Source organism: Lagopus leucura, unplaced genomic scaffold, assembly GCF_019238085.1.
Source record: "Lagopus leucura isolate 7727_CA_CO unplaced genomic scaffold, USGS_WTPT01 Super-Scaffold_100008, whole genome shotgun sequence".
Taxonomy (NCBI): Eukaryota; Metazoa; Chordata; class Aves; order Galliformes; family Phasianidae; genus Lagopus; species Lagopus leucura.
The window spans coordinates 23,429,721-23,456,316 of NW_024962265.1; the positions used below are offsets into that span (position 1 = coordinate 23,429,721).

Here is a 26,596-nt window from a genome sequence, read left to right on the forward strand (position 1 = left end):
AATCAGCAACGCTCACAGAAATACAGAATTCAAGAGAATGTTGAATAGAAAAGAGCATTCAAAGTCAAATACAAGAGGTTGCCAAGGAAGCATGCTAGATTTACAGAACTGGCACACCAGCAAAAACCACTAATGCTGTTGGTCATAAAAAGATAAAAGCCCAAGCTACCCGTATCATCAGAGTTGACTCAGCACAGTTGAGTACCCTGTTGATGTCTCCATGTGACAATACCTTTTAAAACACCTGAAAAGTTCAGGGCTGCACAAGTCTTTAAAGAAGTTATCATGCAGCACACCGATAAGCACTCAGCTCTCTAACAGTGCAAGCTGCACTGGCACTGATAGTTCCTTGCTGTGCTTTGTGTCACAAAATATGCATTTTAGATGCTGCAGTTGTAACCAACAACTGAGACAAACGTACAAACATACCCAAGTGAAATATCTCTAGCAAGATTCTCAGAGCTAGGTCCATAATAGTAAGAGCTATTTCTCAGCAGACAGGACTGATGCCAGAAATAAAATGAAGTGTAATTTCTGACCCCCAAAGAGTGTTTGGTTTTCTAGCCTCCAGTGCTGAGGAAAGACCTGGAGAGTGTCTTCCTAAATGCTACTTGTGGCTAAACAAAGCTGCAAAGGATGTAGCAAGCAGCAACTACACTACTGCCTGGAAACATATACTTGCTAAGACTACAGAGCAGCTTCCAGGGAATTGCAGGGCCACAGTGTAGGAGATAAAAACATCTTGAGGAGAACAGGTTTGTTTCATCTCTCTAAAAAAGAAAATGATTGAGACCTGCTCACTCCATTCATTAGCACGCCTTCTGCCTGCCTCCCTTCTCTTTTGTAAACACTCATCACCCTTCAATGAAAGCTTGTTCCACAGCCCAAACCTTCTCCAGAACAATCCTACGAAGCTAGAACTAATTTGACAGTTCAGTTTCTTGCACTGTGTGCTTCCACCTGGATACTCAGTGTCTCACTCAAGGGAAATTCAATAGCACAGACAACTACTGCTCCAGTGCCTGCCAAAGAACAGCAAGAGCCTTTGCATACCCTCCACACATCTTGGCTTCCAATCAATGAAAACATAAAATGTACACCCAGCATAGTTTTCTTCTGTAAAGATGAGGGAATCAGCAGACAGCAAAAAGCAATCCTTGCTCCTGAGCACCTAGTTTCTTGTCTTATTTCTTATTGAAAGCAGTAACATCCCCAAGTAAAGATTAGAAATACTGAAGATTTCCCACAGTCACCACTACAGCCTTTCTCCTCTGCACATACCAAATTTTCCAGCATTGTTTGGAACATGCTAGTTTAAATCCTCCTAACACAATCAGCCTAACAAATGAAACAACCAGCACTGTTGTGTTGAAGATTTTTTTCCTCTGGGATGGTAAAAGAGAGCTGGTTCCCTCACAAACCATATCATGCTCTATATAAAGAGGAATAAAACTGGAACAACTCTGGTGACTAGGCTGGAGCTATTCCAACAACACGCTAATCAAAATGAGCTCACAAGTTAACTCAATATATACAAATAGTGACAGCTGCTGGTTTCTATAGTGAAACATAGTAAATAGTTATCATCAGACATATAAGCAAAACCAACACCTATGTGTACTTAAATGACAAGTTTCCATGAAAATTACAGGTTAGTCATTCTGATTAATTCTACTGCACTAAGTGAATGAAATCAGAGCAGCAAAATCAACAAAATGATGCAATCTCAACATCAATCACAGAAGTGACAGATGCCTATTTGGTTTCAACAATAGAAGAAATAATTAAAATATCCTCAGTAAGTACTAAATAATATGATTTTCTATTGACAGTGTAATAAAACCAATTACCCAAAATCTTATTAAAGTCACCAGCAACTCATTTTCTTTTCATTAAGGTGTTTTAAGCAGGATCTCTCTTTCTTACATAAAATTGAAGTAAGACAGTGTAATCCATCAGTAATTTCCTCAAGATGGCCTTGTATTTGCCATGAATTAAACACTCTCAAATATTTTATTTTTTCAAAGTGGTAAAGACTCACTACATCCCAATCATATTTCCCAGATGGTGTCATGAACCTCTTAACACTTCATTTCCATCATGTTCCATGCCTTGAGAAATCTGTTTTCAATCTTTCAAACACAAACAAGGCCTCCACCCTCCGTTCCATGATGCTAGACTCAGCAGTCCCCAGCCAACATATTCTTCATGTGCTTTTCAGAGTGAATAAATTCATCTCCTCCCTCATCAATCACACAGAAACCATCAATGACACATTCATGTTCAAACTTCCTCATAAATATATTATTTATGTCATCCATGAATAAATAGTGGTGTGCATTCATCAGAAATAAATAGCTCCATGTCAGTCCAAGAAAAGCATCTGCAAAGCTGACTTGATGCTACTCTTGCTCTTAATGTGTTGGAGTTGTGACCTAGAGGTACAGTTGCTTTTATATTTCATCTAGGGACCTGCTAATTCTCAGCTCTGCTCACTCACAACAAAGAGCTCTAGAGGCATCTAAATTCAGTTTGGAGGATTTGGCTAAGTGTCTGCATGTGGAAAAATACAGAATGCATTCATCTGTGTTAAAGCTCTAGAAATTTGAAACTCTGTCTTTCTGCCTCTGCTGTCTTGCATCCAGCCCTTTTGTTTAGGATGATGCTTTTACAGAGGAAGGGGTCTTCAGACCTCCAAACGTCTAACAAATGATGTATTGACATCAACTGAGGAAAGGCCCATGGAAGATCTGTTCTGCACAGCCCTATCTACAAATCATAAGACACATTCAGCAGCTCACATCAAGCTCCACAAGTTGCCATAGTTATGATGTGCGACATTTGAACGTGAAATTCAAAATTGTATCTTTCTTGTATATTAGTGCCAGAACTTAGAATTTCCATGTTTCCACCAGCATTTCAGTGTTTGTCCCGGTGTGCCTGTGTAATGAAATTGATAAATAATCAGTGGAGCTGGCTGGACTGAAAATTTTTTCTCCCAGCTGACTTTGTTGACTACGGGGCTGGAAAAACAGACCTTTTCCTCCTTGTTCCTCTTTCTCACACTCATAGCTGTACAATGGCTGGGTTTCGACAAGTCCTTTTTCAACACCTCTATCTGTCAGCCTAGTGATTCTGAGAAGCAAGAGTTGTATGCCTGAAAAACCTCAACCAGAGACAGGAAACAAAATTGCTCCCCACTTGCCATTTGGTAGATTATTTAGGATGAGGACTAGCACCATGATGAACTCTGTTCAATGTTTTCAGAAATATCACCGAGACACAGACTTGCTGCCTTGGGTGTGGTAAGTCACTGCCTCAAACTACGTGTTACTCACCTGCGTGCAGGAGATCTCCATCAAAGTAGTGCCAGGCATGCACAGCTATCTCTAAAGTTCAGCCTTTTATGCACTTGAAACTTATACAGAGCCTCATGGGGACTGATGCACTTACTGCCACTCCCCTGCTTGCTACTGTTTGATGTTTCAAATTTGTAGCCTACCAATACTGAATAAAATCATCCCCCATCTCAGAGGGAAATTATTTCACTACAGATTAATAACTTTCTTTTGACGTCTCGGTAATAAGTTTTGCATGAATAAATAACACTGTCTGCAGTTCTCAGCAGTGTCACAAAGAAGGAAAGGAGCCAAAATGCAGCTTTGCAAATCCAAACTCACTACGTGTCACAGAGGAAGTCTTCTGAAAAAGAAGCTATGTAACTTCATGACTGAATAACCAAAGGCAGCACTCTAACGCAAACATACCAGGATGGGAAATACAACCATCCATCTGGAATTCTGTGATTTTTTAGTGCTCCTTTTGCAACCTTAGAAGGGATGTGTTAACTTAGTCTTTATGTACATTACACATACAAAATGACTGTCAGTACAACTGCACGATTTAAGAGCAGATATTAATTTGTAACTGGTATATATCATTTCTGTGCTACTATTTATTACCTATGTATCAAAAGCAAATAAAATACAAACTCACATCTCTCATCATTTTCACTGCTTCTCTGGTCCTTCCCAGCTTTCTTGCACACATTGCCAGCCTTCTCTTAATATAAACTAACACATTAGTGTCCCTTCCTGCAGAAAAAGAAACATAATTAAGATTAAAAAAAGACTTTTTTTAAAAAAAGAAGTTCTTTAATATTCCAACAGAAAGTTTTCTATATAATTTTTGTTATTCACTATCATCAGTGCTTTCACAATAATTCCAATAAACTCTCAACAAATTCAGCTGACTTAGAGATGATATCACTAAAACCAGAGGAATTACTCTGGATATACAGTGGTACAAATAAGGACCCATATGTTGGCCTTACACCTGTGAAATATAAGCTGATCTGAAGGCATGGAGAGCTCTGTAGGATACAGACCATCAAGTAATGCTCAGGGGAGTGGAACCCCTATGAAGTTAACACTGACACAAAAATGTGCAGTTATACAGACAGCATCCAATTACTTACCAGTTCACATATTTGGTTTAAACAGCAGTATCCATGAAAACTCCAGTATGTCTTTCCTTATGTTTTTGTAAGTTAAGTTGCACACGTGTTAATAGGAGATTCAGTAAACTAATTCCTCAGCTTTATTCTAACAGTTATCTTACTTTTTGGTTACAAATACACCTGAACCTTCCTTTTGTTGAGCCTTTACTTGTTACCTTGCCACCACCTTCAAGTTCCTCACAGCTATGGATGGCAAATTTGCATCTCTCAGACATAACAATCCTGTGTGCTGGAAGGTGCCCCGACCAAGACAGAAACGAAACAGCTGCAGTAATTAATCTCTAGAATTACCCTCACTCTTTCACTGATCCTTGGTTTCTCATTCTCTCTCCACAATCCCAACGTGAACTTTTAACATACTTCTGGACCAACAGAAAATGTGTGGACAGGCAATCATCTATAAAATTACCATATCAAGGAAATATAAGACACTTGCTACAAATTATCTTCACGTATGCAGTCTGTAAAGATTGCTCTGTTCCTAACATTTTCAAGCCTTTCATAATAAGAACAAGATGTGCGCTGAAAACATTCCAAGTACCTACAAACTGTTTTAAAGCTGTGATTATGATTTTCAGACAGATCCAACAGCAGGCTGAAAGGTCTGACTTTAGAACAAAAATAAGGGAGGGAAGGAATTTCATTAGCTGTATTTTATATTATGTAATTTCTTATCTCCGAATTGTTTCTTCTCTATTTAATAAACAATTTATTAGTTACATCTGTTTCAACATGTTTATGTAGTGTAACTAAGAGGTATAAATTTCAGGCCAAGCTCCTTTCCAGACATTTCAGAAAAAACGGTCAAAAGGCATTTATTTACTATGAAATCAAGATAACCTTTCAGTCCATTTTCTGAGGTGACTAATTATTTAGGGTGACTAGTATGGGCCACCTTAAACAAAATTGTCTTCACCTTCTATAACTGGAATCTTTTGGAAGAGATTGAACTGACTGCCCAAAGTCATTATCCACACTTAAAATTCATGCCTGTCACTGAACGAACGACAGAACACCTTAACATACAGAAAAATTGAGCAATGTATTGTTGTTACAGTGATCTTCTCTCCCACTTTTCATCCCAATGTCAGCCTGAAGGATTAAAAATGGAACAGACTTCAGAACCAAGGAGTAACTGCAAAAGAGGGAGAGGAACTGTGGTCTCCTTACAGACATGGTGTGCCCATGGTCCTTCTTCCCTAAAGAAACCTGAGGTCTTCATCTTTTAAAACCATGTAAATGCAGCATATAATCAGAAGATTTCTACCTGAAGTCCTTGTGTGTAAGGCACATTCTGTAGATGGAGTTTCTCTAACTCCTGAGGGTGCACGCTGAAATTACCAGAGGAAGGCAGAGAGGAGTGGGACAATCTAGACCCTCTACCAAGCAACAGTCAGAGCCGGCAGTCAGCCTTCAGCCCTTCTTACTCTATGGCAGCATTCTTAATTATGAGACTCAGCTGACTGCTTACTCTGCTGTACATCTGAAGGTTCAGGATGTCAACCTTGATGATGACGGTAGTGACACATATTATAACACACATCAGTTAAGATGATACCACACTTACATTTGCTTGCACAAACTTAACATATTTTGGACATCTTGCTCACCAGCATGAGAATTGTGACAGTCTTTTTGTGTAGTTTTCACAGAATTGCTGTCATTTTTCTGTGCTTAAAATGGATTGAGTGTACGAATTAAAGTTTCATGGGCAGCCTGCTAGAACCTGAAAACTGCTTCAAGGGCTCAGCTGCTCTTCATTTGTTTTTCTCCAAAAAAAAGCAAATAATCATAAATGTATCATCTTAAATATCATTTTATATCCAACAAATGTTTAAAATACCACCTCCAAGATTTATAAAACCTCAGGCTTTCACGTATAGACTTGTGTGCACTTTTGAAACCAGAGATGACAGACAATTTCACTTTGTACAATTTTTATCTGCAATCTTCGAATTATGTGACACAGCCAGAGGCTATGAATTCAAGTCCTGAGAATGTTACAGATGCCCAAAATATGTCAGTGCTTGTACTTACGTAATTCATTGGTATTATTTTTGCCTGAGGTAGTCACTGTAGACTAGAACTAACCTAGATCTGCTCATTTTATTTATCTTTCTGTTCTTTTACTCGCACTGTAACCTTATGCATTTTCTTAGAATTAAGAAGCATCTAGCAAATATCATTACAGCAGCTAAATCTCAACGATAAAAAATTAAAAAAAAACAAGCAAAAAACATCAGTTGCATCAATTGCAAAAAACATCAAAAAAGCATCAATTGCAGCACTATGCTATTCCAGTTGTTAATGTTTCCATGACCTTTCTTAATGTATGCACCTAACTTTTCAAATGTCACACTGGCAAATGGATCTCATCAACTTTCACACAACAGTGTGCTGTACTTATTTATCATTACTGCTGATGGAAAAAGCTGGCAAAGCACCAACTCACCTCTGTTTCTGCTATTCTTTACTGTCTTTTCACATGAGCTTATGTTTTCAAAATGGCTAATGGCATTTTAGTTCAACTTCCTAACATAGTCTCCAGAATCTTCCGAATATCAAATCTCTTTTGGCTATGCAGCATTCCATTTTCTGTTAAGTAAGTGGTTTGCATTTTCTGCCATGACAGAAACGATGTATCTGTATTCTGAGTACTGCCAACTCAGTAACAGAATCAGACGAAAACAATGAAAAAAAATGCAGCCTATGGCCATATTGTAGCCAACATGAAATATCGAGTACATCATTCTGAGAGGTAAAAAAGATAAGCTACCACTACCAGAATTTCTCCCTTTTTAGAACAGCTATTTCTTCCACAGAAACTTACTGTGTTGGGCTTCGTACTGGGCACCGTGATGCTGCAATTGCTGACTGCGCCTGTAACAGCCCTCTCCAGCCTTCAGAGCTTGCTTGAACAGCTTCTCTGCTTCCACAATAGTTGTTGCTTCCTCTTCAGCCAAAAGAATATAGGCAGTGGCACATCTGCAGAAATGTCAGAAGAACCACGAGAAAGTTGCAAGAAGTAGAAACTGTACAAAGATATGCAGACAATCAAGCATGTATTGAATATGGAAGCAAAAGATTTTAGTGATACATCTTTCTCCTGACCCTTTGTAAATAGTCAGGCAAGTAGATAATGACTTTCATGTTGATACTGTATCATGCAGCAGCCCTAGTAAACCTACTGAAATATGTCCCAGGAAGTAAAACACTGTTTCACTAAGCAATATGGACTAAAACTCATTGGAGACCAAGACTGGTTTAATGAACTCTTTTAACATAAAATGTTTCCATTATTGCAATGATATGAAAAGAAGGGATCTCTGGAGATCAAGTCCAATCCCCCTGCTAAAGCAGGTTCCTTGCAGTAGTTTGTACAGAAAAGCATCCAGGTGGATTTTCAGTATCTCCAGAGGAGACTCCACAACCTTTCTGCGCAGCCTGTGCCTGTGCTCTGTCACCCCTGCAGTAGAAGTTTTTTCTTATGTTCAGATGGAACCTGCTGTGGTACAGCCTGTACCTGTTGCCCCTTGTTCTGTCAGTACTCGAAATGAGGCCCCAGCAGGACAGAGTACATGGGAAGGATCATCTCCCTCAATCTGCTGGCCATGCTCATTTTAATACACCCCAGAGTACCACTGGCTCTCTTGGCCACAAGGACACACTGCTGGCCCATGGATCTACAGCACTTTCAAATATCAGATCATGAATGTAATTGTAGAGGTCCCCTCCCCGACCCCCCATAAAATGGTAACTGGGAAATTTACTTTAGGAATACAGGAAAAGGTGAAATGCAGGGGGGAATCACTTCACTCATCTTTCAACAGTCTAATTTAGAACTATCTGTGTTCCTCCTCCTTTAAGGAGCATCTTCACAAAGCCATTCATTTCACCTGTGTAAATCTCTCTCTACAAGCATGATGATAAGCTGAGTTGAGAAGCTTCTGTCATTGCTATACAAGGAGCTGAGGTAACTACTTTGGATTTGACAGACACAATTTTAACAGCTGAAGTTAGGTGGGATACAGCATGCTGATTTCTTTCTGATACAAACAGCTAATACAAGGAGATCCTTGTTTATACAGAAATGGAATCAGGCTGCTGCTGTCTCCTCTAGCTGTGTTTCACACAGTCATCTATTGAGGAAGTGGTAAAAACAAGTCTGGGTGAAAATAAGACTCCATATGTGAGTGGAATGGAATAGGTGAATAGCTCACTGCTTGCTAAAGCCTTTTAAGCTATATGCTCTCTCAGTTAAATTGTGGCCCAGGAACAAACATTTATTTTTTTCCTTCTAACGAAACTAGTGAAGGACAATCTGTAAGGCATCAGTTTATGCAATTCTACAATGCAATACTCTCTGACAGCAACCTAAGGGAGTCTCCCCACTTTATGCACTTTGGCAACATTTGTACAGTATGCCATGCCAGCAAAGCCTCACAGCACTGAGCTTACTGTGGGATCTGAGAATGCTACATTTCTCATTGGGAAAATAAATAACAGACTGAAAAAAACAAAAGTCCCAAAATATTACATCATTTTCCCTCACACTATCAAATGAATATTTCAGGAAGTGTTTACGAGTCCCTTCTTTCTTGCTTCTGTTCAGGACAACTGAGAAATCCAAAAGGGAACTCTCTGTCTCCATCCCATAAATAAACATATCATGGACTCACCAGGAGGCAACATAATTAACACTTTTCTGTGCTAACACAGGGCCTGATCCAAAGCCTGCTGACATCAATGTGAAAACACCCTATTGTCATCAGTGCCCAAGGATCTTCTGGGTGGCTAGCACCACATACAGCTGTGCTTCTTTTCCTCCCACTGCTGGACTTCCTGTGGCAGGCCAGTAATCATGGTTAAAAATTACTGTAGTAAAACCCCTGCCCTAAGCTATCATCAAATGGATTTTTAAATGACAGAAAATAAATGTTAATGTTGTTGTCACTCACTCATTCAATTCCAAAGCTTCATGTGCTGCAGAAATTCGGGCTTGGGGGTTTCTCTCTCTCCAGGCTTTTTGCATTACTATTCAATAAACCAAGCAGAAAAGGGGCATATCAGTCATTATAGCATTAACAAGGAAAATCTATTGCATTTCAACAACAAAATTTACTATTCTCAGCCTGACTCACCGCATAGCATTCCAAAGACCTCAGCAATCAGTCAAAAGACATACAACCAAATGCTGAGCCTTATTCTTTCATTTAATCACCTGTTTTCCAAGGGAAAATCTGACAGATTGTGCCATCTGCACTGTTACACGCAGAGTGAGCAAGCAGCTTTCCCTTCTTGGGGAGGTAGATTCCATGGGGCACAAAAGAATACAAGCATAGTTGAGGTTCCTATTCCAGCTCCTTAATGTGCAGTTGCTTTAGGAGTATGTTAAATGAGACAACATTCAGGCTAATTAAGATGACCTCATAACCAGCCCATGGTATTCAGAAAATAGGATTCATGTTTCTCCTGTGTCAAAAAAAGCACAGTATGCTCTCCTTTGTAATTACATCCACAGAATATAGTGCCCAACTGTCAGTATTTCTTCTGTCCTAAGAGACAAAGAAGATTTGTCTCTTCAGATGCAAATTCTGATTATTAAAATATTTGTTGTACATTTTAAGCTGAACTGAAGTATGCATGTGGACTTAACAATAAAGGCTTAATACAACTAAAGCTGCTTATATGAAATTAGTTTCTAAATGTGCTCTCATTTTTTTTTTACACAGCTTCTAACTACAACAGGGAATAAAGTACAGGACTCGGATTTTACGTAAGCTGTCTTCTGTCAGCATAGGCTAAGTGGAGTCTGGATAATGTAGTTCAGTTTACTACACTACAGCTGGAGGCAAATGAAGCTATATCTGTTTGGAACTGCTGCAAGAAATGGGAGGAAAACATAAATCCTTATTTACGCTTTTAAATGGTACCTTGAACGACTCCAGAAAGAAAGTAGAACATAGAAGTGACACAAACTTGAGAGCTTATACCTACATAGAGTCTTGCACAAATCTAGCATATTAGCAATAGAACAGCAACAGCTTTCCAGGCATGACCAAACTTTGTCTTCCTCCATCTGCCTGACAGAACTGATGTCTGACTGTACTTTTCTTGCAGCAGTTCAAAGTAATCATTAACCTACTGGTAAAAATGGTTGTTCCCAAAGTCTCTTACTAGCATCAGCAGGTCGTAAATGATCCGTGTCACATGTAAAGAATGTCTGATGGTCCTGTGCTGAAAGATTCATATCGTAGTAAGTCAAAGGTTCTCTTCCTGTTACCCATGTATACCTGCAAGCATGCCAACAAAGAGACAGTTTGGTTAATGAAGTCACAATCAGCAAAACATATAGGAAAGAAGAGTCCTAGCTGTTAGACAGGCATAACCCACTAAGGAGCCAAACTCCTAACACAAACACACTGCATTTCACTGTCCTGTGATGGAGCTACAGTAGCTGAACATAAGCGAGGATGGTGGGAGGTAATTACTGGCAGTGGCTAACACACCTATTTAAACGCTAATATCACATGAAATCTAGATATAATTCATCAGTTTATTTGCTGTAGCTGATCTGAACAGAATTACTGCCACGTCTTAATGTGCCACATCATACTGCACTTAGGTTTTCCAGTTTTTCTAACGCACCAAAAATTACAGAACTGACAGGTGCATGTGTATGAAATGCATGTGTATGAATTTAATTTCCTTTTCCTTCAGAAACATTTTACAAATTGTAGGAGAGCCTGGCATGATCAAAAGCATCCACAACAGTTTTTCTGTTGCTGAGTTAGATTAATGGAAATGTTCAATTAAGGTCCTTAACCCAAATCCATACCTGTAACATCACAGCACTTACCGATTATATTCAGCTCCTCTGAACAGATTTAAGGGATTTCGCCAGACTTTGCATTCTGTGATAAACAGAAACACACAACAATGTATCTCTCCCAAATTAAAACTTGAGGTTTATCAGAAACATTGGTTACCTTCTAATGAGCCTTAACAATCCCACTTTATTTTCTATAGGCACAAATGGAAAAAATAAAGAGCATGAGATGCAGGCAACCTGACTGATTGCTCTTTTCTTTTAAAATGACAATTTCATTGCAAGTCAGTGTTAATAAATGACATCATTCCAGACAAATAACATCCAACAAAGCACCAAATGCCAGGTGAAAACAACACCGATTAGTGCTGGGACTCACATTTCCCATAAGGCAGATCTGAAAAGGGCTCACACTGGGTTACTGCACTGAAAAACAGCAATTAACTCCATCCCCATGGACTTGTTATTCCTATAGAAGAACTTCACTGCTTAGTTGATACTGTAAATCACTGAAAACCTCAGCTACAACTGCCAATTTTAATCCTTCCTTAGCTTATCCATGGCAACATCTGCTAACCTTACTTAAATTATAAGCACCCCAGGGTTGACAGAGTAGTCTAAAGTTGATTGGCAGAAAAAAGTCCATTGCAAAGGTTTGGTATTTCATCCATGTCTCTCAGGGGAAAAAAAATAATAATAATAACTGCAAATTCTTAATGCTACAGGTTAGGAAGGGATAAAAAAAAAGTCATTTAGAACTCCAAAAAAATCATACAATTAGCTTCTATAGCTTTTGAAAAGCTGAGCTCTTAATTACAGCTTCTGTTGCTTTAATTAAACACCAGATTTGTTCTCTTGATTTCAATGAGGACAATTCACTTAAGCAAAGCTAAGGCCAGAATGAACTCAGCATTTGCAACAGGGACTCAAGAGGCTCATTGTGAAACCCAGTGCTGCCTTGCCATGTTAGTGGATGACCCCTCATCCATTGCTCTGCAAAATCCCATCAGGAGAACTGAACCTGCAGCATTTTGCTGGCTGCCCTCCACCACCAAATGTCAACCAGCACATTTTTCACAAAGAGGTTCCATAACATCATTTCTAAACAAATCACTGCAGCAGTTTTCAGGAAGTATATGGAGTCAGCAGGACATGTACCCTACTTCATACAACACTCATAAGTTATGTCAGGTCCATTAAAGTACAAGACAAAATGACAGGCAAAGCCTTCCTCTGCTTTTATGGACCTGGCACTTCTGAGTATGAGGCTCGAGTGTCAAGGAGAGAAAGTATTTTACAGAAACTGTTTGCAATAATATAAAACCACTTGCAGCTACACAAAAAGTCAGGCAGCATAGGTGGCAGGTCCCTGCACTGCGTAATGTGCATCAAGCACTGACATGGGGAAGGGAATTTGTTTGGCAAGACTAAAAGCATTGATTATGCGTCTGTGCCTTTCAGCCAACCACTCCAGGGTAACCAGTGTTGGAAAGCTCCATTGGTTTACTCAGCAGAAGCACTCAATCAGAATTCTGCTGTTCAGTTGTGCAGCCAGAGGGTATGGCTGTTTGACAAGCTTCAGTCTGACAGCTTTTCATAATAGAACTTTCAACACACAGTAAATATTAAATTAATATCAGCCTCCTCAGAACCAGAGCTACAGTTCAAAGGCTTGGCTTACTCTGCAACAAACAGTATTTGGCAACAGCTATTTGATCATCCTTTTCCCTCACCTTATTCAGACTGAGACAACAGTACTCTAATGGAGCACAGAAGCACTGTAGTAGGGGAGCTGGGGAACAAGAAGGGGAAGCTCAGAAGGCATATTACCATCTTCTGTCCTAGGTCTGGCACCTGCCTGGCTAGTTAGGCATGATGTGCTCTTTGCTGCTTTTGTCTTGGTATCTGCTGGTACTGTGGTTTCAGTACAACTGTTCTTCCAGTGTTCTCAAAGGCACCTACTGGAGCATTCTACAGCAGTCATACATCTACACGGGGAAACATGGTGAACCAAGTACAAAAGCCATCTTCACTCTGCTTGGCAGTGAAAGAAATATCCCTGCGTGGATTCACGATGGGCTCAGAAGGCTGCTTTTTCTGTTCCATTACAACTTAATAACACACTGTACCTATTTACTGAATATTGCTTTTTGAGCTCTCTATTCAATGGTCTGGTTTTGAGCATCCATATCTGCACGAACAGCAGCTCTCACAGACACGCTGCACACAGACACTGTTTGAGGGATCTGTAGCACTGTGTGCCTGTGCACTGAAGGCAGAGCCATTCCTTGCCTGCTTCTTTATATCAGCAAGTCGAGATGCTTGGCTGAGCCTCATTAGCCAAAATACTGCGCCTTCTGCTTTAAAATGCCCAGAGTTATTTCAGAGCTGCTGAAGCATGACTGAAGGCACTGATGAGTGCACACAGGTGTTTCCAAGCCATCCCATGCTTTCTGCCAGTTCACCCAAATCTAATATCCTGCACCACGCAGTGCTGCTATTCGTGGCCTCTCCTCAGATGGGAATGACAGCAGCTGACTTTGCAGTGCTATACCAAGTCTTCCCTAAATGGAAATACCCAGCAGAGTGCAAGGGGTTTTGAGGCCGCTTACTTTATTTAACTCGTGAGTTCAAAGCTAATTTCTCCTTGCTTGCTTTCATGAGGAACGCTGAAGCAAAAGTTGCCAGGTACAGACAGGAATAGCTCAGCTGCTTAACAACACATTCTCCTTAACTGAATATCTTCTTTTTTGCACACATTTCCCCATTTGTCAGTTCTGTGCCTTGCCCAGAGAGGCACAGAGGGCAGCAGAGGAGCAGAGCGACCCCTCGGGTCTCAGAGCAAGCAGGAAGACGTGCTGGTAACTGTGCAACACACAGCGGACTGATTTGGAAAGAAGGGATCAGGGTGAGCAATTACTGCGGCAGTTCTGTATTTTTATCTTCGGAGAAACGCCAGAGCCCCCTGGCACGGCGCGGCGCGGCACGGCGCTCACCTGACACGCTCTGCCTGCTGGAGTCCGCCTCGCCGTTGGCGGCGTTGGCCGCGCTGGGCGCGCTGTTGTCCACCCCACCCAGCAGAGGGCGCAAGTGGCTCACCGAGACCTGCTCGATGAAGGACGTCCCGTACTTGCGGAAGTACCACCACTCGAAGATCTGCAACACACACACACGCACGTCAGCGCGCCGCTCGTGACCGCCGGCAAAGCCCGCCCCGCCCCGCCCCGCGCCGCGCCCTGCTCCTGGGTAGCTTCAGAAAAGGGGCTTGCGGACGTGAAAAACCTCGGTAACAAATCCCACGGAACGCAATCCTGTATCTTTTAAAGCTTCGTTGTTTGTTTTGAGGTTTTGTCTTATTCCCGACCCCGGCTTAGCGCACCAGAAGATTGTTCACGTAGCTCCACCTGGAAAATCACAGCCTAAACATGCTGCATTTTCACAGAGGTATTACATCCCTGGATAAGAGCGGATCTTCAGGAAACCACGCAAACCTTTGGAAATGGGGACTGCTTCATACAAATAGGGAAACGGCTTTGTAAAGTCTGCCGGTAGGAGTGCACCTAACGGGCTCTGCAGCTGCACCCCCACCCCCAGCAAAACGTCTGCGTCCCAACAGAAACACAACCCAATTAGACATGGTGGTTTCGGTCTGTGGAGAAGGCAGAAGGGCTGTGCGAACACACAGAGGTCATTTGGAAAGCTAAACAGATGCTCACAGAGAAATCAGAACATAAACGCATCCAGATCTTTGTGAACTCTGCATTCCAGGCAAATCGACAAAAGCCCCACAGCCTGTGTCGCTCCTGCTCAGGTTTCACAGCGTGTTTGTCACTGTACTTGTTCCCTAGGATAAACCTGTAGGAGCACCATGGTGGGAAGCTTGTGAGCCGGGGGCAGAACTGTCAGGGAATCTCACGGTTCCTGCTTTGCCCTGTACACCTCTCAGGCACCCATCACTGCGCTGCCTGCCTTTCTCCAGATGCTAGAGGTGGCAGCTGGGGAGGCGGTAAAGGAGAACCTTTGGTTTTAGCTGCTCTCGTGCCCTTACTAACACTGCCTAAGGGGTTTAGAATTTAAATCTTGTGATCAAAGAGAACTTCATAGCCTAAGCAGCCAACACAAACCCAATCATCAAAGAAAGACTGTGCCATAAGATACAGTAACAGTTCAGCTGTGAATACGTGTTTTTGTTTTGTCTTTGGAAACTTTGAAGCTTGAACACAAGTCAAGCCACAGCTGTACATGTCCAAATCAAAAATCATAGTTTTGTACAGAGACACAGAACACCAAGTAAGAGGATCACAAAATAACAAAATCTGTAACAAAATCACGGGCCAAAGTACAGCTGCCCAAGCAGCTACTCTCAACTACTCAGCTATAGACTGTCAACAGAGCTTCATCCTTTGAGATCTGCCTTTAAAAAAAATAATAAAAAACCATAATGTACTAAATTCCTTTACATTATTATTATTACCATCATCATCATTATTGTTATTTCGATCCTAATCAGCTTTTACATAAAAAGTCAACAAAACCTGGAGAGAGTGCTTTTAACCCCATTTACACTGCAAAAATGTATACAAGTTGGGAAACTGTCACACTGAATTTCAATGAACCCAGGATACAAGCAGAAAGAATGTATGTATGAAGGCGACTGCTACGGTGCAGCTGAGTGACTGAAACTTGTCAAAGCTGCTGTAGTTGCAAGTTTCTCCCTAGACTTAAAAATATATTAATTATGCTAAAAAAAGGGAATCATTGTTGAGTGAATCTAGAGCTAGGGAATGTCAACTAGATCTCAGTGCATACTGTCTCTCAGAAAATGAAGCCATAAAGCATCATCACAATAAGTCTTTGCTTGGAGTAATTTGTTCAGGGTATATGAGAGGATAATCTCTAATTTGATGTTGAAGTCAAAACAATAAATTGCATAGAATCTTCGCACCTTTCTTAGTGTCAGCAGTTTTGAAACCTGACTTCTACAAATCAAATTTGATTTCTAGCTATACCAGCCAGTTTAAAAGCAATGTGAATCCAACAAGCTTTTGACAGACAGATGAGAGATCATCTGGCATAATAATAGCTAGCTACAAGGATTACTTATCCACAGAAAGAGATCTGGATCAGAGAGGAAAGTGGGGAGAAGAACTGACTCTGAAAGCAAAGGTGGTCCCTTTAGCAAAAGGTACTGGTGGTGAAAGGTGCCCCTGCCCATGACAGGGCCTTGGAACTAGATGACCTTTAAAGTCCCTTTGAATCAAACTCTTTCGTGATTCCATCATACATTTCTCTCATATACATACATATACTTTCAAATCAGAACAGGGTCAAATATCTCTGGACTCCCAAGGGGTCTTTGAAGCCTTCATAAAGGCCAAGTTAAAATCTTGTTCTGAGCATTTCCAGGTTTGTGTGTTTAGAAATCCAAATCTAGAGTTTGTTTTTTATTCTGGTAGAGATCATACCTAATGTAAGAATATTTGATCTTGGAAAGCTGTAATGATTTCTAGAAGTGCATGGCTATGAAAAAACAGCTGGTAGTTAACAGAGATATTTAAGTAAAATAGGAATTGGCTAATCACTCATAAGTCTCAATGCATTTCAGATACTTATTATGGACTTTTTTTTTGCCTTTGCTTCTCTATGCAAGTACTTTTTTCCCCCTGCACTACGAAAAAAAACCCCATTCTCTTTCATATCTCTGCTCTCACATGGAGGCAATCCCAGATTGCTTTATCTCTCTGTGTAACAACAAACATATTCTGCATCACTTGGCTTATCAGATCTTCCTGCCTCATTTTTCAGACCCTATACTCCACCAGAAATGCATCAATTCGCAAGGGATGTTTTTGATGGCTGTTCTCACTGGACTAAATAGCGATGTCTATCAGTGATATGAATTATGCTTTCCTGTTTATCATATCCAAGACAGGAGTCCTCTCTTATACAGCAAATACTCTCTGTAGTCCTCACCCAGAGTGTGTACTGAGTCTTCAACCAAAACAGTAGGAAGATCCCTTGCAGGCAACTTCCACAGCTCAGAGTTCTCATTCAGACTTCTAATTAGGCATCTCTGTCTCCGAGGAGTAAGGGCTGGAATACTCTTGTAATCTGAGGGCTGGTAACAACCAATCTAATGGATCTAACTGAGGCTTACTCCCTCGAGGAATAGGATAATGATAGCAGAAGATTCAATGGTTAAGCCTCTCAGATAAAAAAGATGGGAGAGCAGCACATGCTTGACTGGCTCAGTCATCCAAGCTGCTTTTTAGCACACTGCCCAGACTGTGCCAACTCTCCCAGACAATGACTGGGCATGTTTTAGGGATATCACAGCCCAGGGGCTGTTTCCAGTAGACAGTAAAGGAAAGATCCCTGTTTTGGTAGGCAAGAGTGTTCATCCATATGGATGTGACTATACAATGCTCTTGGACAAAGAAAGCCTCTTGGCTGTTTATTTAAAATCTGTTTATTGAGCTGCTAGGGATAGCCAGTTGACACACACAGATCCTACAGTCCTATCCAACCTGATTCTAAGAAAAAAATTGCCTCTGACCATGCCCTTAGTGTCCTCAATGGCAGTTTTGAAGGCAATGCAGCCCTATTCCTTCTGGATGAAATTCATCAGTTGAGCATCTTCTTAACCTCTGCTGCTGGTTCTGGGATTCCTTAAAGAGTAGATACATACATTGCTAACAACCAGCTTATTCAAAATACCTCTGTACTTATATTTTACCCACCTCTGGAAATATATGGCCTATGTGTAATATTTCTCTCAGCACTGGGTAGGCTCCACTTACTTGTCTGTAGACTGAGGTATAGACTGTACTCCTACAGACTTTTCCTGTCTCATGTGCTGGCAAACACTTTCAGTTTCTTAGGCACTCTCTCCCATGGACAAATTGCCCTTCTTGACCTGTCAGCATCCACTGAGCAAGTCAGAAACTTAGAACAACTACCACGTGCCAGTTTTCAACTGCCAAAGACTGTCCTTGTACAATTGTCAGACTTTCAGGAATTACTGGGAATGCCCAGAACTCAGTCACCTCTGCCTCTCTGCAGCAGACTACACAAAGGCAATGAAACAAGCAGAAGAATGTTTAATATCTAAAATATATATATATATAAAAGACAGGTTCTTTCTGCATTATTTAGGTCCTCTTTGAGACATCCTTCACTAGCACACCTGCGATAGGGACTCACATAGACTGTGCCTGCACTTGGGCTGCAGCAGACAGCCCAGCTGCTCAAGACTAGGTAGTATAGCCTCAGCATCATGCTCTACCCCTGTGCTGACTGCCTTGCTAATTCTTATCTCCAAAAAACCTGGTATTTGTTGAGTTTATTGCAGAATGTTTCTCACTGTGTAGCAGAAAAAGGTTATTTATCCCTGGAGTAGAAAAACAAAGCATTCTTGGTTGACATTCAAGACTGAGATTCATTGCTGCTGTGATTCGTCAGAACTGAGACTATCAGTTTGCAATGCAAGTGCCACCATTATTTTGCTACACAGCTTTCACTCCAGTGCCAACACGTTACATATGCAGCCTTCTTGGGAAACCTCAGTGGCATGCAGAAACACAGTGCCAGCTTGCAGCATTTGCTGGACAACAGTTGTGTTTCATGCTGCCCTACCTGTGAAAAACTTCAGCTTTTCTTAAGACACCAGGTATAATACAGCTACGTTGTATTCTGTGAGTCAGAATTAGTTTTTACTAATTTGGAAGTAACTGTGGTGGAATCAAGTTTCTAATGCAATATTTTAAACTGCAGCTTGGGACCTAATTTGATTTCTATTTTTAACATCTAAAACAGTGCAGGGATGAATTAAATATCTGCTAAGTTGTTCATTTTAAGCTACGTGCTCTAAAGTAATTATTATGGAAGAGAGTTGAAATAGAAAAGACTTCTGTGCTATTGTTCTGTGCTATCCAGAAAAGACAAGAGATCTGAAATTCCTGCACCATATCACTTTGCTTACAGTTAGGCCAGATTTTTACCTAAACAATGAAAACAAAGTAAGAGACAAAATAAGACAGGAGAGGAGTGTTTTTCAAAGGAGTCACGTAGCATGCAATTCCCCAAACTGAACTCTGTAGAGTCATTGTTTCATGATCCAAACATGGAATAGGAAAAGCATTCACTTTCCCATCAGTTGCCACACTTCTGAAATGATGGAATTTTCCATCATTTCAGAACCTGCAGAGCTGTGATTTCTCTTTCTGATTAGGAACTGTAGCCAACCAATAATGGAAAGAAATCAGCCAGCCCATATGGTGGAAAATTCCAAGGAATATTAGAACATGTAGTCTGACAGATAACCTAGCAATGTAGATTTGTGAAGAGAATGTTTATTTTATGAAGGGTTTCATTTTATACTATCAGCAGGACTACGAATCTTTAGAACTGCAGATGCTGCGTTGTGTGACAGATAAGTGGGTGGTGGTACTGTGGGCAATTCAGTCTGTTACAAGGCCATTGCTAAACAGCAAGATTATGAAGAAGTAATAAATCTGAAGCATAACTGGGCTAGTGACTAGCTAGCACTACCATTCCAGCATCTACCCAGCTGTCCTTCCTGATGCCTGGGCTATTCAAGTTGCAGTTTCTTCTTTCCATGACCATCTCAGTTGAGTTCTGTTTCCAGCACTGAATTTACAGACCATACGTTCCCCTCAGCACAGACACTGGTCCCTACAGTCTGATTACTGGCTGTCAGCTACCTGGCCTGTTTATCTTTTGCACGTACAGGATGGTGGCATATAAGCATCAGACAAAAACTGACAGTAGTAGCAAAGCCCCAAGAAAAAGGCTTTCAGCACAGAACAGGCTTTTAGTTTTCTTTAAGTCTTTGTCTACACGTCTATCACTTCACTGCTCCTTTAATTTACTCATAAAGAACTTTGCCATACACCACTTACTGAATTTTTCTGGCTAGGGATCACTCAATTTCATCTCTTCTATAGATGCCCTTTTCCCCCTTCATCATATCATCACTGCATCCTACCTGCTTCTTGTACTTTCCATCAAAGTATCGCACTTAGAAATTTCTTGCTCACAAGTCTCTTACTGAGCTCCTTCTTCAGAGGTTGCCTTCATGACCACAGCACAAAGTGTACTACACCTGTAATCATGCTATACTCAGGGAATTTCATTACAGAGAATTTAGTCTTTCTCTATGGTCTTAGCTCCTGTTTGATTCTTGATCTCCACAGACACAGGCTCTTTTTTTCTTGCTGACTCCTCCAGCTGCCTTCACCATCCAACAGCAAGTACGGAATTGTGCCTGTGGAACCCACGTACTTCCCTCATTCCTCAGCATCTTGTTGCTGGGACCTGGCCTCTTGAATCCTTCTTTCTTCTGGGTGAGATTACTGAGATTACTGAATTTTACATTCAGTATCCTCTTGCTGTGCATATGAGTAAGTGAACTGCACTGAACAGAACCCAAGTCTTATAGGCCTGCCTCCTGAGCCTCAGTGTTCGCATTCTAAAACAACTGATGTCTCCAGAGCTCTGTCCTGTGCTTTGGGGTTCAATCTATATAATCTTGATGAATGCCCAAGGTACAAACATTAAGTAATTGCCTTCTGCTACAAATAAGTCCCAGAGCAAGGCAGAGCAGCAGTGCACCTGATGCTTTATACATGAAATCAAATAAGTGATGAGTCTCACTGGCATTTAGGAATCAAGGATGGCATTTCTCTGTCTACATCTACAATAAATAACGTGGAAGTAAGTGAGAAATCGTTTGAGGTCAGCAGATACACAGTGATGCTAACCAGCTCCTGGTGATGTTTCCCTTCTTCCGTTTACCACCACAGTAACTAAACACCTAAAACTGGCCTTCTGGTCTTACAATTAAGAGCCTAGTTTGGTACGGGGAGGGAAGGTCTACAGCTTTCATCCAGCAGTTTTTAAAAGCATGCACTTGGTTTTAGACACAGGACCTAAGGCTGATAGAACAAAGTAAAATAAAGCAAAGACGACACTCCCTTCTGTCAGTTAAAAGGCAGCACTCAGTATCCAGGCCCAATATAAGGACAATATCCTAAGTACACCTTAGGGATTGTTAAGATTATTTTTAATTTCAGTTTGTTTCTCTGAAAATATTGAGCAAAATCCAGAGAAAATGCTTTGTTTTGTACTCCTGTGCTATGTGTGCTGAAGCTCTCAGGTATTATATTCTGGAGAAGGTTTTTTTTAAGGGGTTTGAAAACATTCATTAGACCTTTAAACAAATAGGCAGACATAAATTGAGAAAGATTATAATAGTAAAGATCTAAAATAATCATCCCTTTGAATTTTTGCCCTAAAAGTAGGTTCATTGCTACCATTCTGTTTGCTTTTCCTCTAGTAAATCCTGCCTTAGCTTTCTAAAAGGAGCAGGCTAAGCCGAGAGAGATGGTGCCTCTCCCATTCCTCTTATCACCACTCTCTTTATTTCTGTAGTACCTGTCAACAAAAAGGCTTAATGCATAAGCACTTGTTCTGATTTATTACAGGGTTGTTTGTTAGTGGGACACAGTGTCCTTCAAGCTTTTTTTTCTCCTAAGGCATATTGTGATGAAGTATTTTCTCCTTTTATTTTCCCCACAGAAATAGTGCTAAATGTATGCACTGCAGAAATGTTAGATTAGAAAAAAAATATGGCACCCATTAAAGGTCTAAAAAAAAACTAATGACACCCACAAAGTCTAACATCCCATTCTGGATAATAAAATACATTGATAAAGGAGTATTAATATATCCAGTACTTACCAAAATAAGTCCCGAGATTAATGAGGAAGTGCCCGTCAGGGCAACATAGAACTTGGGGGTTAACGTGTTCAAAAACATACTCACTGAAAAAGAAAAAGAGAGGAAACCATGAGTACAAGAGCAGGACATGCTCTCCTTTTGTGTCTCCTCCTCCTCCCAGCTGTTCTCCCACTCCAATTAAGTTATGAGTTTAATTCTGACAAAAAGGTTTAAAGAACATCCTGTTTCATCAGCCCAACACAGCAAAGCTGAACATTAGACTGCCACATGCTGAGTTTTCTTTTCACTGCAGAGTCAATCAGAAGGCAGTGTGAAACAGTTGCACACACAGATGGGTTTTTGCCATCCCTGTCAGCGTTCCACTGCCACGGACTGCAGGATTCCCCACCATGCATGGAAGAGATCCATGCCAAGGTTGGCATCAGTGTGCTGCCTTCAACCTTGTTTCAACACCCTGCATGATCCTGGTGAAACCACCAAGACAGATTTTTTAAAACCTCTTACTTTTCATTGCCTCCATTTGCTTTCATGATCTTGCTTGGAAAATAGGAGATAACAGCATTTCCCTAACCCATTCCTCTGCATTAATATTTGTGGACCACTCAAATGGTACAGCTATAGTGCATAAGTGCATAAAACAGGTTATGAAAAGACCTAGCAGATCTTTTGATACAATTATGAAAAAAACCACCAGCACCACCATCAAAACTAACAAACAAAAGCAACTGACAAACAAACCAACCCAGGATAACTATACAGATAATCTGAAATCCAAGGCAGAAGCAAAGCCCAACGAGCTGCAAGGAATAACAAATCCATTTGTACGCGTTCCTGGAAATTCAAGCAACTTTTTAAGTCATTTTGGAAGCTGCTGAGAGAATCATCACGTAGTCTTGCTCAGCCCCTCATGGAAAATCCCAATGGGTTTAAGAAAATAACATAATCTTTTATTAGTTTTAGGATACTCTTACAGAAGCTGCTAGAGAGCATTAGAGTTCTTTTGCTAAATCCCAGATGTATTAAGAAAACTTTTCAACTACCCATCAGTTCATCACTTCCATCTTCTATGAATGAAAGTGCTGTCCATTAAACTACACAGGAGGTTAGAGCACCATCTGTGAAAAACCTCACTTAGTCTTACCCTTAACCAATCCTGAAGTACTTCTCATATACTCCCATGTGTACATTCATATATACATATTTGTACGCGTGTGCGTGTGTGTGCAGGCAAAACACCCTTGCATCTGTGACTGAGGAGAGAACAAACAACAGTAAGCAGGTAAGTTTAAAGGCTTCGAGCAGATTACTGAACAGGCATTTAAAAACGATGATGACAGAGTTGGATATGTGGGCAGGAGGCCCCCAGCTCATTCTGTTCCCTTCAGAAATGACACTTGCTGAAATCAATGAAAACGGAGCCAAAAAATGAGAAGACAGCAACAGCATGATACAAATCATCAAACACACAATTAATTTTCCATGACCAGTAAAATAGAAAATTGTTTTCTAAAAGTGATTGAAACCCTGCAAATCAGCTGCTTTGCCTGGATTTCAGCTATGTACTGGTTTTAGGGTTGTTTTTTTTCCTTTTCCTTGAAGATGCCATAAATTATTAAAATGTATCATGTTGTGCTTCACAGGAATAGCACTAAGCACACAGCAAAGGTCTAGTCTGTGGGTTTTAATTCCATCTAGCTTTTCTTTCACAGATGAGAATGGTGCTACATTGTTGGCTGGAGTAGATCTGCACAACGTTCCCAATCTTAACATGTGCCATGCAGCTATACCGATTTATACCAGCTCTGGCTCAACAGTTGGGATTTTCATACATCTCGTTGCTTTTTTTCCTGTTCCCACTTATTATTTTTTTTAAGGCCTGATACAAATCGGCTTTGAAATAGCAGTCCCTGCTTATCCCAGTCCCAACATCCATAAAGAAAGAGGAGGAAGAGAAACACCAAAATAGCTTCAGCATCTACAAATGACCCACGAGTCCTTTGGAAGAAACATTGCTCATTCTGGAATGCAAATGTAAAGCAGAGACATAGTCAGTGTCCCCAGGGATATTTCAGACAGCCAGTGAAATTGTTTCTTCTGCTTAAGTCAAGACATTCCCAGGAGACAGTGCCCTGTGAGGAGCATGGCTGTGCATACCCTGCAGTAATGTGGAGAGCTGAGCAGCAGGAGTCCTTACAGAGGGGATTTCACTTCTGTTCCTATGCCATAGGCTCGTGGAATACTGGAATATTTCCAGTTAAACTGGAAAGAGTACTTTGGAAGAAATTTGATTTCCAAGAGTATTAAATACAAAACCCTCAAAAATTTACCAAAGCTGTGAAGCCACCTACACCTGTCACGTTACAGAAGATTCCACAAAGGTAGCAATGAATATAGATATTGGATATTTGCTTTAAGTTTCTATCACCTCTTTCACTAAGAAATGTTGCAGAGAGAATAAAATAGCTTAAGCAGTGACAACATACTCACTTATCATTACCAACTGTCATCAATAAAAATCACTTTGAGAAATGCATCCACGTTTGGAAAAGCCTTCCCCACAAATTAAACTCCAAGGTGCTCATCAGTAGAGCGAAGTGAGTAGAACGCTGGTAGTTTTTGTCTGTCACCACATCTGCTGCAAGCGATTTATACTGATTTATAGACATCAATCAGATCTGAATGGAGACAGGATTTTATTTATCTTTTGCTTGCACCAGTACTGCTGCTTTACTTTGCTTACTGTACAGGGGCATCCATTCACACTGCTGCAGTTGCTCCCTTTTACAGCTTAATTCTGGGAGCTGGCAAGGTGAGCAGGTGCAAACTGGATGCTCTCAGACTGCACAGCCCAGACTCCCTGCTCACCAGACCAGCTCTGTTCATTTGCTACAGTTACACGCAATTACAAGAGCCTCCTATCTTCCCTGTATCTCTAATCCTTTTACTGTTCTTCCCACTGATTAATAAAAGAATCTTCTGTTCCATTACGGAAACTATCAACTTCTGCCAATTATTAACCAGTTTCCTCATTCCTCTGTCTCTGTAAATACTATTAACCAAAGCAAACACTTTCTAATATAAAACACATTTCCAAAACAGTAAAACTAAGCACTGGAGGATTTGTGGTCAGACTTTTTTAATGCTGAAGTCAGTGAGAATCTAGTCATCATTTTAATGGAAATATATCAAGTTCTAGTTATTGCAATGTTAATCACTGAAGTAAAAATCAATTCACTTTTGAGGTTATCTTATGTGCATCTTTATTAAAAAAAGAGAAAAAGAATATTTTTTCATATACAGTATTCTGACACTGAAGAAATCACTATCTGTGTTAGCTACCTAATTTCTACATCCCTTCCTGCACCTACATTGAACCCAGACCTCCTCCAATGTGTTGCTGTAAACTGGATACCATCAGATAAGGCTAAATGTCCATCTATCTAAATTTGCATAGCAGGTTTTTTTTATCTCTATTTCCCCATAATGAAATAGCAGGAATGAAGAGCCTGAGAATTTTCTGAGAAGCAAGAGCTGAAATGATGACTGCAGAACAAAGGAGCCAAGGAGAACACCACAGGTGGCTGTCTTTCCTTAGGAATTCATAACATGCATCCTATGGCCAATTGTTTGTGTCCAGGAAGGGAAGATGGCACACTTACTCAGCATGGATTAACAGCTTTCATCTGCAACTTGGTAGCATCAAAAAGGCATATAGCTAGTATCCAGAAAGAAAACCTTGCCTATATTTAACAAACGCCTGATGTGCCTTCACTGTCAACTCATTTGAATCTATGGTTAAATCCCAATTTCCATTGGCTTTTGATGATGAATGATTTATTTTAGGTGTGTTAGTGGAGATGATGGAATACAGTAGGGCCTGTGTTTCTGTAAAGAAAACCAGCATGACCTATAAACACTGTCTAAACAAACTAAGCATGCCTGCTCATGAGAGGCTCCTGGCCATAAAAATAAGCCCCCTGCCTTTCTTCCCATCTCTTTATTGCTTTCATTTTAATCATGCTTGACTCATTCAGAATAAGGCACTCTTTACATTTCCAGCATTGCCTGCATGACACTGACAAATCATTCCATCCTTCTGTATAACATCTAGGGAAGGATTATTATGTCATTGTTAACTGTGCACGCTCACACAGATGAATTTAGACCCAATTCAATTCCTGGCAGGCAGGCTAATAAAGCACTCAAGCAGCAGGCTGTTGAGGCTGATAAAAGAGGAGACTGAAATGTTCTTAAAGCTGATGCCATCTCCTTAGGGGTGGGAGCATTGCAAACTACTGGCTATTCCCAGAAGGACAAAAAATGGCAATGCTGTTACCTACTTCTGTATTTGAGACCAGTTTGTTTGCCCTGAAGAGTGCTAATAAACAATTAATAGCAGTGTTACAACAAATCATACACACAAACAGCCAAAGCAAAGCAAAGACTTCATCATTCGTTGTACTTAAGAGGAAAAATCATCACCTAGA

General features: G+C 40.6%; 1 protein-coding gene across 9 annotated transcripts in view; it reads right to left on the minus strand.

Annotated features, from left to right (window-relative positions):
- Positions 1-26,596, minus strand: part of ST7 (suppression of tumorigenicity 7) — a 133,808-nt gene that overhangs the window by 35,486 nt on the left and 71,726 nt on the right. For 6 of the 9 annotated variants that reach the window (XM_042872479.1, XM_042872485.1, XM_042872483.1 and 3 more), the window contains 7 exons: positions 22,110-22,192; positions 14,345-14,504; positions 11,379-11,433; positions 10,697-10,812; positions 9,478-9,553; positions 7,350-7,504; positions 3,997-4,094 (listed from right to left, as the gene is read on the minus strand). In XM_042872479.1, coding sequence (XP_042728413.1) covers positions 3,997-4,094; positions 7,350-7,504; positions 9,478-9,553; positions 10,697-10,812; positions 11,379-11,433; positions 14,345-14,504; positions 22,110-22,192 — 743 coding nt within the window. Of the gene's footprint in view, positions 1-3,996; positions 4,095-7,349; positions 7,505-9,477; positions 9,554-10,696; positions 10,813-11,378; positions 11,434-14,344; positions 14,505-22,109; positions 22,193-23,250; positions 23,360-26,596 lie in introns of all 9 variants that reach the window. The other 3 variants (XM_042872481.1, XM_042872480.1, XM_042872482.1) reach the window with 1 other exon arrangement.